Here is a 14,328-nt window from a genome sequence, read left to right as displayed (position 1 = left end):
CATGCGGAAAACAAGAAAAACTAGCATTTTGTCATTGGCTTTGTCCTGCTGGTGATTTCTATCTCTCTAGTTTCCTTCCCTTCCTTTGTGGGCATGACTGGGTTTTTCAGGCATTCTGAGCAAAGATCTGATCTTCCCAGGTCACCCACTCCTTCTCCAAGAGTGGTGTTACTTGTTTCCAATAGCAAACTGCAGTGTTGTAAAATCCATCCCTTTACAGAAGTGCTTTTGGGTATCGCTTTGTCAGGTAACCTTGTAAAATGGTATAAAAACTGCACTAATTTTTTCAGCTTTTCACTTCAAGTGATGGAGATTTGTTCAGGGTTAAGCAAAACAACAACAGAACTGAGCTGTGTTTTCCATAAAGCTCAGAATTAAGAGGTTTTGCAACAGTTCTATCAGTATGACTGATGTTAGCAAGGTTGCTGTATAAACTGGCCTCGCTGCAGCAGAATGGTGTTTTGAAATGGTGTTTTGAAAGGAGCAGTTTTATCCCTTGTTTTAGCAGATTTTGAGACTGCCTGACTACAGAGCTGGGATTTAACCCCCTGTTTGTTCCAGTGCAGAAGTTTTGGGTTTGCACTCAAAGCTTGTTTACTACGGGATGAATGCCTGCTGTTTTGGTGTGGAATTAATTGCTGCTGCGTATTGATACTGATAGGAATGGACACTTTTTGGTCTCCTGGCCCTTTTCTATTGTGTTGACATCACATTTGCTTTCTTCATCCCCTTACCTGGCCATATAAGAATTCCTCCCTGTTTAGGGGAATTCCTGTTACTGTGTCACTGATTTCATCTTTATTTTATATTATCTTGCTGGTGACTGTGGAGTATGGCACTTCTCATACCAATGGAAAAATGTCAGTAATACTTACTTTATTTTTAGGATAAAGATGGACAACCAGTATTGCCAAAGGCTGAAGAAAAACCTAAGGTTAGCAAACTGATAATATGGTGGGGGTGTGAATAGATACCCTGTTTTCTCCCACTCTGTCATCACTTCTCTCTGTGCTGTCATGTAAGTCTCTTGGTCTGCTTGTGTGTTTGCTTCCTTGCTCCAAACCTGCTGATATGAAGTGTCAAGTGAAATTCACTGGCTGTGAGTGAAGAGCTCATGGTGAGAAACAGGTCTGGAGATTAGAAAAGCAGGAGAGAGTTACAGAAATGACTGCTGACACAAAGAGAAGCTGTATGGGGAGTTAGTGTAACGTATTCTGGGGAAGTCTGTTGTAACTACTGAAGGACAGAGAGAGAGGAGGCAGGAAAATCTTTTTGGCTTCATGACAGTTTCCTCTCATCAGTCATCAAATCTAAGAAGGAAAGAAGGAAGAACCTGCCGTGGGCATTCTGATTGCAAAGAACAAGTTGGACTTTGCAAGAAGTATCCATTGTGGCCTAGAAAGTGCAAGATAGATTGAAAAGATTGAAAGAGGAAGTTACAAAGGTTGATTAAAAATGTACAGGAAGGAAGAAAAAATTAGGAAAAGCAAAGGAACTGTGCCCTGAAGAAACGGAGAGCTTCACTTGGTGAACGCTGGGAGCTGAGGAGCGCTGCCGGAATTGGGAAAGTGCAAGAAACCTCCGTTCTTCTGAAACCAGTGTGCAGGTCAGGACCAATCTGAGCAAGAATGACACTGTGCCTTTTTAGCAGAAATGTGAAGTCATTTGTATTATTCAAGCTGGAAATACAGGGGGATGCAAAGGCAGCGATGAAAAGACTTGATGTCTCTTTACATTTTGATGTCAGGTCTTAGATGTGCAGTCGCCTTGTGTGGATGATGTAGGAGAGCTGCACAGAAGGAACGCCTGCCAAGGGCATCATAAGGAAGAAGAACAGCTGTGCTCTGAGGGCACCAGGCACTAATGTTAGGAGAAAAGCCTTCCTGCTTCGCAGGGAGCACAAAAGAGGTGGCACACATGAAAAAGAGAAGCTCCAGAAGAGGAACGTGGCATGAGTTAAGGGAGGTCGGTTCATAGATTGTCTGAAGTCCAGTACAAAAGCAAAGCAGAAGTTGAGCTCAGAATTCTTCTTGTGCCAGAAGAATTAAGTGGTTAGTAGAAGAACGAGTATTCCTGTGTTCTTCCACCCCTAGCAATCAGAGGCACAAATAAATTGAATAGTTAGGGAATCACAGGGATGTAAAAGTCAGATGTTGCAGTATTTACTACTTCACTGTTTAGAGTCTGAAGAAGGCGATTTTGAGCAAGATGGGTATGGGTTTGCCAGTGTTCCTGGGGTATCATCAGTAATTTAGATTTTGGGAAACCAAAACCAGCAAAACAAAAAGGTGATGTCAATCGCTGACAATCCTTCAAGCACTTACACTTCTTCCTTGATTCCTGGTGAATGCCAAGTTCTTCTTCCTTCATGATTTCAACTGGGGCTTCTGTTAGTTTGGGCCTCCATTTGACATAACCTTTAAGCACATGCAGTGGCATTGCTTTTGTGAAAAAAGTTGTTATTGCCTAGGTGCTTTTTTTGATTTAGTGGAAGAATTCAGGCATCATGAAAAGTTGAGCCTCATCTGATGAGATGTTTCATAAAGACTTAGGGATGCTGATGGACAAAGGAAAGAAAGTGGGAGAGAAAAGAAGAGACTCTCCTTCAGAAATTTCAGCTTCCGTCTTATAGATTTGACGGAATGAGCCCTAACAACTAAGTTCCACGTAGCAAGTGGATGGAAATCACTGCTGGCAAAGACGGACACATTTAGGTGTAAACAGTAGTCTGAAGGATCCCAGGAGCATTAGTAACAGATCACAGAAATACATAGATCTCATAGGACTAGATCACACAGTATCAAGAGATCGTAATAGACCACACAGTAGGGAACTAGAACTGCTGTTTATTTCCTTTTCCCTAAAACATGTGCAGTGAAAATCACAGAGTGCCAGCAGCCAGTGCACAAGCTAAGAGTACTCACAGCGGATGCTGCTCTGAGGGAGCTCTGCTTCTGCTGGGAAAAAAGAAAAAAAATTAAAAGGGGAGAGTTCTGGTGTGACGGTGCTACTTTCCACTACCTAGATGGAATTTATACTTGAATTATTAGAAAAGCACGTTGCTCTTACAATAAATGCTGTCTAGTAAATATTAGCATTTTTTTTTTCTAATTAAGGGATTGCATTTTCCTTTTCAGTTGCCCTGTAGCAAGTATTGAACATAATGTTCACTTTGTTATGTTGACTTGTGATAACAAAGTAAATGGTTTGTTCTGAAAAGTGGTTTTCTTAATTTTGCGCACTGTGAAATTCATGCTCTCTTGCTGCACCTGAATGTGAAAGGGAATTTCAGGGCAGGCTACAAAAGTTTTTCCTGCTTTCTGAGTAGCTGAAATGTAATTCTTGGAACGAATAAATTGAGTCAGTGAGTCACCTGTACCATGTTTGCCTTTTTTGCAGCCTTTGAGTGAATCTGATCTTGTTGATGAATTTTCAAAAGACTTTGCCTGCCCTGCCCAGCCTGCAGTACAATCCAAACCATCGAAGCCTAGCAGCACATCCAAAGTACGTCTTTCCAGTTCACAGCAGATGCTGGAGCTGATAGTTTTGCTAAGACTAGATAACGCTACTGTTCTTTCAATAAAAATGTTTTCTTCTGTTTCTGTTTTTCCCCCTGCTGTTGCCTTCGGTGGAACATGCAGTATTGGCACTTAGGCCTTAATTGAGGGGCTTCTACCTTCACATTTAGACTTTTCTTCCTTGTTTTGTACTTTATTTAAAAAAATATATAGCAAGTCACTTAACAGGTACGTTTTGGGCTTCTGAGCATCTTCAGCACAATGCAGTGTACTTTTTCTGTTTCAGAAGCCTTCAGATCCTGTGTCTGCAAAAGCTACTGAGGATGAAATAGTCCCTCGTGCCATAGCTTGCACTGTGCAGTCTTCAGCTCCACCAGCTGTCTCTTCAGTGAGTACTCTTAGCTGGAGCTACAGCAAAACTCAGTGCTTCGTTTATGCAAGGGTATAGCATATTGTCAAGATGCTTATTGCAGTATTCCCTGTTCTTCCTCCATAGAAGTGAGGCACAAAGGCTGAGTGCTTTCCAGAAAAATGAAGTCGAGCACAAGCTGAATGGGGAAGGTCAGCGACCTTCTTGCTAGAGGAACTCAGACTGGCAGTTCTTGTGGTCTACTCTAGCGCTTAATGCTCTAAAAGGGGTGTTGTTTGTGAACTTGGTAGATACTGCAGGAAAAGACAAATTCTACCAAAAAGTCATAGTTGCCCTGCTGAATATTTTGGAAGATTGCATTGATGGCTGACATTCTTGCATCTCTTCTCACAATATATATGCTTGTATTAAAACACAAAACAAGCAAACAAAAACCCACCTGTGGAACACTGTAGCTGTGAGTAAGTCTTTGGAAAGGTGAAGCCTGTTTACAGAGCAACCCCTGTCACAGGTGCCTGTGCCTGGAACTCAGGAGATCCCAAGAATACAAAAATGATTAGGGAGAGATGCATTACCGTTTTTTAGTTTACTTCTCAATTTTCACTGTAAGTAATGTGTGGCTGGCGGTGGTAGTATATGAACAGGTTTCTTCAGCTGCAGCTGAACTCAAGACTGAGACTTGTTTTTGACTGTATCGATACCCTTACAGGTTGGTCACGTGGCAGATGAAGCCCTGGAAGCCTTGTCCAGCAGCCTGGGAAAGAGGGAGCCTGATCCAGCCGAAAAGAAACCTGCTGTGGACAAAGTTAAGGTAGAGAAACAATCAGACCTCCACAGATCAACTTTTGATGTAATTCTCTTCAGTGTTACTGTATTTGCTCAGGCTAGAACCAATTTGGAGATAATATTTTCAGTTTCTTTAAAAGCAACATTTACTTATGAAATCAGTTGTTTTCTGCTTAGGAAGTACTAGTAGGATTTCAACACAGCGAGTGGGTTTTCTTAGTCGTTTTGCCTCTTACAAAGTACAGTAGTTTCCTCAGCTTCTGAAAACTGCATTTGCTTAGTGTCTTACTGCTGGACCAAAGCAGAAATAAGATGCACATCAGAGGTACGTACAGTCTGGCACTTTCTCAAAAGGAACCAACTGCATGATGAGTTGTTTAATTAAATTAGGAAGGATACCTCAGACTTTGGTCTTTTCACGGATTCTGTTATTTTAACAGGGAGCCTTAAGGAAGTCCCTGAAAGATGTGTATTTTGTCTCAGGGAATACTGTTCTTGGTCACAGTCAGAACACCCCCATTTGCCTCCCCAAACCATGGGCTGGATGGTATTGAATGGAGCTAAAAATAGAGGACAGCTCTTCTGGTGGGCTGGAACTCTACCAAACAAAAGTTCCCACAGTTGGCTTCACTGTCATCTTCCAGGGTAACTTGTGGAGGGAGTAGTCCTTTTTGAAGAACTGATTGGCTACTAGTTTTTCTGTTCAGCTTTCCTTTGCATGCAGCACAGGTAGCTGTGGAGTGCATTTCAAACAAAGCAAGGACTGAGACTCCGAGGTGTAATGCTATTTTGTCATTGGTCTGTGCTTATCTGTTTACTTAACTCTGTTGATCTTCATTGAAATAGGCTACTTGTGATATGCACAGGAAGAATCAGGCAGAGAAATGAAGGCTTTCTCAAGAGAAAGGGTTTCTTTTCATTTGCATCAGATTTTTAGCTGGTGGTTGGATTGACAGACTTATTTGAATTGGTAGACTGAAGACTTTAAAAGCTTGCTCATGTGCACGTCTGTTGGGATGTAGTTCTTGGGTTTTATGAATACTGTTTTTATTTTGCCTTCGTAGGAGAAAACCAAACAGGAAGCACGCCAAAAACTGGGGGAAGATGAAGAAACAATTCCTCCAGAGTACAGATTAACAGAAGCAAAAGTAATTTCTTTAATGTGGTGTTTTAGTCTGACTTCCCTTTCCTTGCTCAGAATATATGGATGAAACTGAAGTGCCATTTCATTTTGAAATGTTGATGTTTGCTTCAGCCATTTTAATAGACTATAAAAATTCTGGTTTGTGGTTTCTGAATACCTGATGTCTGTCATTAGATGCCTGCACAGGCACAGAAACAGTTTAGATGCAGGTACCTACACAAGACTAATTTTGGCTGAGATTAGTGCACTGGAGTCTTTCATTAGGTGTTTGTATTTTAGAACTTGAAACACTGGGATTGATCAAAGCTGTTAGAAAACCCAGCGCTTCAAGATGCTGCTTTTACAAACATGACCACACGACTCGTTTGACCTGAGTGGATTGCTTTGCTGTAGCCCAGACTCGCACAACACCTGCCACAGCTGCCGGTGTGAAAAGATGCGGCTGTTCTGGACTCTGCATCCAGGAATATTGTCCCCAGTCTTGAAGCTGGAGGTTTATTTATTAATTGTGCTGTTTCCATGGAACTTGAAACATGAAGTAGGGAAGCTCAGATTCCCACACACTGAATCCCTTTCCAGCCAGCACTCGGATGTTTCTAAGTTACAGGACCAGGATTTTTTTAAAGGACACCTTGTGTAACACCAGTAGATGCTGGAAGTTACTGGTTAGATCGTTTTCTTGTGTAACACTATCTGTCATTCAGGGAATGCTCTCAGAGTACTTGGATTGCGTGGTCATTCCAGGACTGCTTGGTTTAATGTCAGGGGCTTTTTCTTTTGTAGGATAAAGATGGAAAACCACTTTTAGCAAAGCCTGAAGAAAAGTCCCAGGTAAAAAAGTGAATATTCCGATAAATGTTTCATTCATTAATTATTTACTCAAATGTCAGTAAGGTTTCCCAGTCTTCAGTTTCAAAATGGAGCTTGGCTATGTTGCCTGCTCACTTCTTTACAGATGAAAAAGCTTAGGTGCCTCTTTTTATTTTCTTTTTAATGATAGCCTATGACTGAAAATGATCTTTTAGAGGGTTTGACAGAAGGATTTTCCTCTTCTCCATCCCCATCTGCACCATTACCTACACCAACTGTAATAAAGGTGAGTGTATTTGATATGTGAAAAGCTGTTGTAGGTTCAAATTGTTTTTTACAATCTTGATATTTTATTTGTTTCCTTTTAAGTTTTATGTAAGCTTTCTTAAATAAAATTCAGTACATATAAATGTTAATTTTTTTTGCAATAAATTAATAGAAGGGAGAGCAGGACTTTAATAATTAGAAAAAACTAAAAAAGTTAGTTGTATCTTTTTACCAGTTGCTTGTGTAAGTAATGCTTTGCACTTGAGACTTTTACAAGGGTTACTTAGGAATACAGGTGGCCTTGATGAAATCTGAGCTCCTCTGAAGTCACATAAATCCTGCCTCTGACATAAGCTGTGCCAGGGTTTAACCCAGTAGTTGAGACGGAAGATTGAACATCAGCAAACTGAGATGCCAAACAGTTGCACAGTGCTTCTCAGGAAGGTGTTTCAGTCTGAAATAACTAGAGCTTCTAAGAAAAATTAAGTCATAGAAATAAACTGCATGAGCATTGCGTTTTAGATGCATGGAATTTAATATGTATTTTTCTTTTAGTCCACAGTAATGATGCTGTGTCTTGTTTCAGAAAACCAAGGAGGGTAAAGAGCCTGCAGATTCCTCGGACATTATCTCTGCTGCTACAGTTTCTTCAGTGCACTCAGCAGCTCCTCTAGCTTCTACCTCAGTAAGCAACGTTTTGTGAAGATCCTTATCCAGGATCTACATTTCCGCACTGAGAGGGTGGTCAGACACTGGAACAGGTTTCCTGGAGAGGCAGTTGATGTCCCAAGCCTGTCAGTATTTAAGAGGCTTTTGGACAATGCCCTTTGTAACATGCTTTAATTTTTGGTCAGCCCTGAAGTCGTCACTCAGGTGGACTAGATGGTGGTTTCAGGTCCCTTCCAACTGAACTATTCTAGCCTAGTCCAGTGTATCTGAACCTAAGACCTGAGTAATGAAGAGAAACAGGAGTATTATCTGGCCTGTTACAGAATTGCCTCGATTGTAAAAAGCCCTTTAAGATCATTGGGTCCAAACATGAACCTCACACTGACAAGTCCCCGACTAACCCATGTCCCTCAGCACTGTGTCTACACGACTCTTCAATCCCTCCAGGGATGGGGACTCCACCACTGCCCTGGGCAACCCCTTCCAATGCCTCAGAACCCTTTCAGCAAAGAAATTCTTCCTCACATCCCATCTCAACTGCCCTGGGCACAACAATTTCCTCTTGTCCTGTCCCTTGGTCCTTGGTTGAACAGACCCACCCCCACCTCTCTCCACCCTCCTCCAAGGGACTTGCACAGAGCCACAAGGTCTCCCCTCAGCCTCCTTTTCTCCAGGCTCAACACCCCCAGTTCCCTCAGCCACAAGGGAACTCAGCACACTTGTGCTCCAGACCCTTCCCCAGCTCCGTTCCCTTCTCTGGACACGCTCCAGCACCTCCATGTCCTTCTTGGAGTCAGGGGCCCAACACTGAACTCAGCACTCGAGCTGCAGCCTCACCAGTTTTAGCAATATAGACTGTTGCAAAGTTAAATAATTTCTTGCTGCTAGTGTTTCTGGGAGGGGGGAAGAAAATGTTCCCTCTGGGGAAAAACGTGTGAGTTTCTGGACACTTGATGTTCCCCTGCCTATGAAGACCCGTCTGCCTGTTTTGTTTTGAGTTCTGCTCGCTGTCACATTTCAGGCTGCCTCTGAAACCTCCTCACCCGCGCTTGGACAAGGGAGTGCCCAGTCCCGTGCTGATTCCTCCAGAGTTACTGGGGACATCACAGGATACGTGCATTTCCTTTCCATGGGTCGATGCAGGGACTTGCCCATGTGCAAGTGGTTTCATTTGTAGGCTTGGGCCTTTAACCAAACCACACCTTTCTTTTCCTGGTTAGGTACAGAGAACATTTGAAATAATAGCATAAAGTCATCTATTAAGCCTATCAAAGGAGGAGGTCGAGGTTAAGGGAGGGACAGGCAGTGCCCTGACCTCCTTTTCACACCAGGAGAACTTCCCTTCCTTGCATTTAGTGGCAGTGTCTCCTTCTGTCTCCATTTTGGCAGGTGCAGCAGGAGCTTCTTGTGTTTCCAGCCTGAACTGGAAGGGGAATATAAAGCTTCGCCCACCTGGGTTTTAATTGGTTTTAAGGGCTTTTTTTCTAACCCGTGTTTGAATAAAACTGGGGTGAATGAGCAAAAGACCACGCCTATTGTGAAGATAAAATGTTTTCATTCAGATTGGCACTTGTTTAGCAGCTGGTCTGCAGTGATAATGATGTTTGCCCAATGAACGGCAGTTCCCAAAAAACAATCTCTCTCTAGAACTGTACTCATTAGATCAGTTAGGCTTATGTGTAACGAAAAGGCCATGAAGATAAATTCCATAACCCCTGCTTAAAATTACGTTCTCTGTAGCACTAAGTATTTTGTAATTTTTGTCCTCAGCCATCACATTACATCGTAATTACAAAGGGAGAGAGGCTTGTTCATTGTTCACTGCAGCTGAGAGTTTATTAGTCAGTACTTATATGAGCCTGATGAATTAAATTATTTTTTCCAGCTGATTTGCGTTCACTAATTTGTTTGTACTTTGTTAGGGAGGAAAAGAGATGGATGAAGCCTTGGATCTCCTTTCTGATTCCCTGGGCCAGAGGGAACCCGACCCTGATGAGAACAAGCCAGTTGTGGATAAAGTGAAGGTAACAAAAAACACTCTGAAACTTGTGCAGGCTCGGGGAAAACAAACCAACCAATCAACCAACCAAACAAAAAAACCCAAACCAAAACTGAGATGCTTACATTTCTTCTTAAGGGTTTTTTTTCTTAGATAATATACTATGTACTGTAATATTTCTTACATACTTGTAGGAGTAGGTGGCATGTGATTTTCAGATGTAGCAGTAAGTTCACTAGAAAAAAACAACGTAGTCTTATGTTGTCCTCTGTGCAGTTGTATCAACCAGTTCACTTAAGTGTTTTTTGCTTCTAAACATGCACTCTTCAGTCAGGTGGATTACTTGTGTTTTTTTCTGACAAATGTTGGATTAGTGAATATACTTTAACCACTTGGAGGTTAAGTGTTGAAATATTACAGGAAATTGAGAATCGTTTGATTTCAGTGCCTTTTATTGTCATTATTCTAATTGCTTTCCAGGTGTTTTCTCTGGCCTCTGTTTCTAAAATTACTTTTTTGGCCTTCTTTTTGTCAAACTTTGACTTTTATAACCCCACAAATACCAAATTCATCGATTGACATGTTCATTCTCCAGTCCCATTTTTTAACTTGATTGTTTTGTCTTCACTCAGTCTCTCTTCATGGAATTGTATAATGAACTTTCTGCTAATAAGAAGATCAGATGCATTTCTGCGTAGTAGTAGTAGTAGTAGTAGTAGTAGTAGTAGTATTAGTAAATTGCAAACTGAAATCCTTAAGGTATGTAAGGACATTACTGGGGCAAAGCAGCCACTGTAAGCTGCCCATAAATAAATGTAGGCTGGAATCCAGAAGGATATTTCTGATCTCAGACCAGGCCCCAGCACGGAGGTTATTTGCTGCTGTTTTAACAGGTTTCTCCAGTCTGGGTAGCATTGTCCCTTGCCATAGCAAGGGAGTGAACTCTTCATGTGTGAGACCCCAGGAGCTCCTGTGCTTCAGTGGATCTGGAGGAACCCATCTTTTTTCATGTGTTGTTCTTTACAAAGGCATGGAAAAATGCATCTGCTGGATTCAAAAACATTCCCAAAAGAGAAGAGTCCCTTAAAATGTCTGGGTTAACAAATGCAAAAGTATTCTTCAACAATGTGCTTAAAAAACCTACTTGTATCTAAAGCAGGTGTTTTGTTTGGCCTGTTTCTGGTCTGTTCACCAGAAATCAAAGCAGCATAAATTGAAGGATAAATGTAGTGGAAGGAACGCTTCCCTTCTTGCTGCCATTTTCAGGAGCTTGTAGTGCTCTGCCTTCTGGTTCTGTTGGATCTGGAGCTGGCTCTGGATCCTGCCTCTGGTGAGGAGTGTAGGCCACTCTCAATCAGTTTGGGTGTGAGGTGGATAAGTGCCCTGGGTTCTGCTAAAGGTGCCCAGATGCATTCGCAGGTAAGACATTGCAAGGACATCAGTGTTGTGTTAAAGCTACAGTGCGTGGATGAGATTTGATGCAGAAATGTGAAATGACTCCTTTCAGTCACATTGTTGAAAGCACAACTGAAAGTTGACATAACTTTTTTTTTTTAATCTTGAGATGCTGCCATGTATATATCAATTTAACTGTTTATCTGTTTAACTTATTAAATGTGTACACTTGTTGAGAGCTTGTCATTTGGAAATGTTCAGGCATGAAACACACCTCATAGTGAAATGAATATATTGGTTTTTTCTGGTAGTTTTAAAATTTGAAATTCAAAAAAGGCATCTGTCCTACATTGAATGAGCACTCCAGCTTACTGTTTGCTAGTATTACTAACATAAGTATTGAAGTTGTTAAAAAATTGAATGCTTTCAGGAAAAGGCAAAATCTGAACACAGAGACAAACTTGGAGAAAGAGATGATACCATCCCACCAGACTATCGAAACATTCTGCTGTCAGGCGAGCAGGTAAGGAGAAGCTTTGTTAGTTTTTATTTAGCTATGTTATTGCAACATCAGAAATTTGTGTATATGAGCCAGTCTGTCCCCTTTGGAAACCTGGAGAGAACAGGGAAGCTGAGTAAGTGTGTACTATATTTATGTGTCAGAGTTAAACAGCTAAATAACCTACACTTAGAGTTGTTCTGGATTTTAAAAAAAAAAAAAGGAAGAAAAAAAGTAGATTTTTTTTTTTTTTTTTTAAATTGGGTAATCTGATAAAATAAATCACTTTGAACTGCCCAGTAGCAATCAGCATCCTGGAGATTTAGCAGTGTAGACTCCAGTTACACTGGCTCAGTGTTTTAGTTGCTCCAGATCACCAGGAGAAAAAATAGGGTGTCTGTCCTTAAACAGCTTGGCTTTATAGTCTGCTCTTGCACAGGAGATAGTTGCAAACTGTGGCTAATAAAGCTTAGTATTACCAATTAGTTTTGTTCCACATTTGTGGACCAAGTGTAGATAGAGGTATTACCTTGGTGGTGTGCCTGAAGCCCTGTGAAACTGCCATTTGGTAGAGCAAGTGACCGCTCTGGCAGTGATTTGATCTTCTGTGGATCAGGAAACTGCTTTTTTCAGTAGACTAGCAGGACAGAAAAATGGTATCACAGACTTAGTAAAGTAACAGAGCAGGAAAACACAGCGTGAACTTGGAATGCGTAGCATGAGAAATAGAGAAATGAGTTCAGAGCAGTGCAACTATCTTGGTGATCTGTGAACTCCCAATGTCATACCTAAGTATTTGTCTTAGAACTCCTCTGACCAGTTCAAAATGCAGATGTGATGTTTCTTCTTCCCAAGGATAAACCAGTAAAGCCAACAGCAAAGGATGATGTGAAACACAAAGAACTCAAGGTAACATTTATGATATTTTTGGTGAGTGTTTGTTTCACGCTGTGTGCTCTGATCTTTTTTCCAAAGTAGTGTCATTGTAGGCTCGAGGTGTGATTGATTCATTGCAAATTCTCATAAATGCTGTTGCATATGCAGTAGATAATAGCACTAGTGTGGACAGTAGGACTTTTGTGAAGATTAACTCTTCACAATAACTGCAGTTTTTATGCACAACTGCACTGTGAATGTTCGGGTCCTGTATTCAAAGACGTTGTATATCTTGGAAACCTCAAATGGACATCTCTGTTCCAACAGATGTGTAGAGCTCAGGACTGGGTTTCTTTAGGAAAGGGATAATTAAAGCAGACAGAAATTCCTGAACCACTAGTTTGACTGTGGGAAGTATTGCATATTGTGTGACTTCAGAATTAAAATTATTGCAGAAGCCTGCTGAGGAGTCTGCAGCTATCGATGCCCTGTCAGGTGACTTTGATAGTTGTGCGGAGGTTCCTGCCACACCACAGCACTCAAAGGTAGGACATTTTCTGCTAATAATTTGCAAAATAAAGAGTTTGTCACTACTCTGTGAAAGTTCCTCACTTTTCTTTGCAGTAGCTCAATTCAGGTTTGGAGCTAGCCTCTTTGGAAGGTGCTGTCCAGATGTAGCGATTGTCTTACTACTATAATGGAAGTTTGATGCCTCCTGCTCTGTACTAAATATTTAGAGGAAGGAAGGTGTGTGGTATTTAGGGTCCTTTAGAGGGGTAAGACAGGCTTGGAGAAGTGAGGTGAGCAGAGAATTGTGGTAATAGTTTTTGTACCAATCAGAGTGTTAAAAAAATGTAGAGAAGCAGAGAAATCTTTATTCAAAGATTTCACAGACTACCTAGCAATAGTTGTGGGCTGGAACTGAGACACAGTTGAAGAGGGTTTTGCAGCAAGAAATGCTAGGAGGAGGAAAGAGTTTTAGGTGTGTTAGGGAAAATAGTAGAGCTGACAAGAAAAGAAGGTGGAATGGAGTGGAGAGGTCCTGTTATGAGAAATGGAGTGTTTCTTTGTCATCTAATCATCTTAAACCCAGCTGACAACAACTGCCAGACTTTCCCAGCAAAGCGCTGCACGTGAGAGGCTCTGTGAAATGAGCTAGCAGTGAAAGCTGCATCAGTCTGGAGGTGATGACCACAAGGATGGTGTTTGAGAAAGGATGGTTGTGCTGGAAAAGAGCATGAGTCTCAGGGGTCTGAGATTTGGTCCGCATGTGAGAGGAATCACTGGCAGACACACTTTCTGCTTGCTCTTAAGAGTTTAAGACAGTTTAATAGGTAAAGCAAAAGCCACATGCACAAGGAAAAGCAAAACAAGGAAGCTGCAGAACCATGGAATGGTAGCAGTTGGAAGGGAAGGGTCAAGTGTTGATGGGTAAGAATCGGGGGGAAGGCCAACAAGACGGATAGCATGGTGGGAGTCTGTTATAGACCAGCCCACCAGGACGAAGAGGCAGATGAAATATTCTATAAGTATCTGTGAGAAGTTCCGGTGACCGGTGGCCCTTGTTCTTGTGGGGAACTTCAACTTACCAGCTGTCTGCTGGAAACACAGTCCATCAGAGAGGAAACAGTTGAGGAGGTTCCTGCAGTGTGTGTGGAAGAGAACTTCCTGACCCAGCTGGTGAGTGAGTGAGCCAGCTAGGGAAGGTGCCCTGCTGGACCTGTTGTTTGTGAACAGGGTGATGTGATATGAAATGACAAGAGGTTTTGATTTTTTGGAGAAGCAAGGAGGGGAGTCAGCAGAACTGATACCCTGGTTGGGGCACCTGGGATCAGCTGTCCCAGCTGTGTCCGCTCCCAGCTTCTTGTGCACCCCCAGCCCACCCGCTGGTGGGTCAAGGTGAGGAGCAGAAAAGGCCTTGACTCTGTGTAAACCCCGCTCTGCAGGAACTAAAACATCCCTGTGTTATCAACACTGGTTCCAACACAAATCCAA

General features: G+C 41.9%; 1 protein-coding gene across 1 annotated transcript in view; it reads left to right on the top strand.

The window, feature by feature from the left end:
* CAST (calpastatin) overlaps positions 1-12,878 on the top strand; it is a gene marked incomplete at both ends in the record, with an annotated part of 13,038 nt that extends 160 nt beyond the window's left edge. The window contains 12 exons of the mRNA XM_010172574.1: positions 887-934; positions 3,400-3,504; positions 3,805-3,906; positions 4,598-4,699; positions 5,739-5,822; positions 6,602-6,649; positions 6,819-6,914; positions 7,482-7,580; positions 9,487-9,588; positions 11,389-11,481; positions 12,313-12,366; positions 12,789-12,878. Coding sequence (XP_010170876.1) covers positions 887-934; positions 3,400-3,504; positions 3,805-3,906; positions 4,598-4,699; positions 5,739-5,822; positions 6,602-6,649; positions 6,819-6,914; positions 7,482-7,580; positions 9,487-9,588; positions 11,389-11,481; positions 12,313-12,366; positions 12,789-12,878 — 1,023 coding nt within the window. The remainder of the gene's footprint in view (positions 1-886; positions 935-3,399; positions 3,505-3,804; positions 3,907-4,597; positions 4,700-5,738; positions 5,823-6,601; positions 6,650-6,818; positions 6,915-7,481; positions 7,581-9,486; positions 9,589-11,388; positions 11,482-12,312; positions 12,367-12,788) is intronic.
* Positions 12,879-14,328: the final 1,450 nt, after the last annotated feature.

This window comes from Antrostomus carolinensis, unplaced genomic scaffold (assembly GCF_000700745.2).
Source record: "Antrostomus carolinensis isolate BGI_N321 unplaced genomic scaffold, ASM70074v2 scaffold10827, whole genome shotgun sequence".
NCBI classification, from domain to species: Eukaryota; Metazoa; Chordata; class Aves; order Caprimulgiformes; family Caprimulgidae; genus Antrostomus; species Antrostomus carolinensis.
Note: the sequence above shows the minus strand (reverse complement) of the source record. Positions and strands in the feature narration are given on the sequence as shown.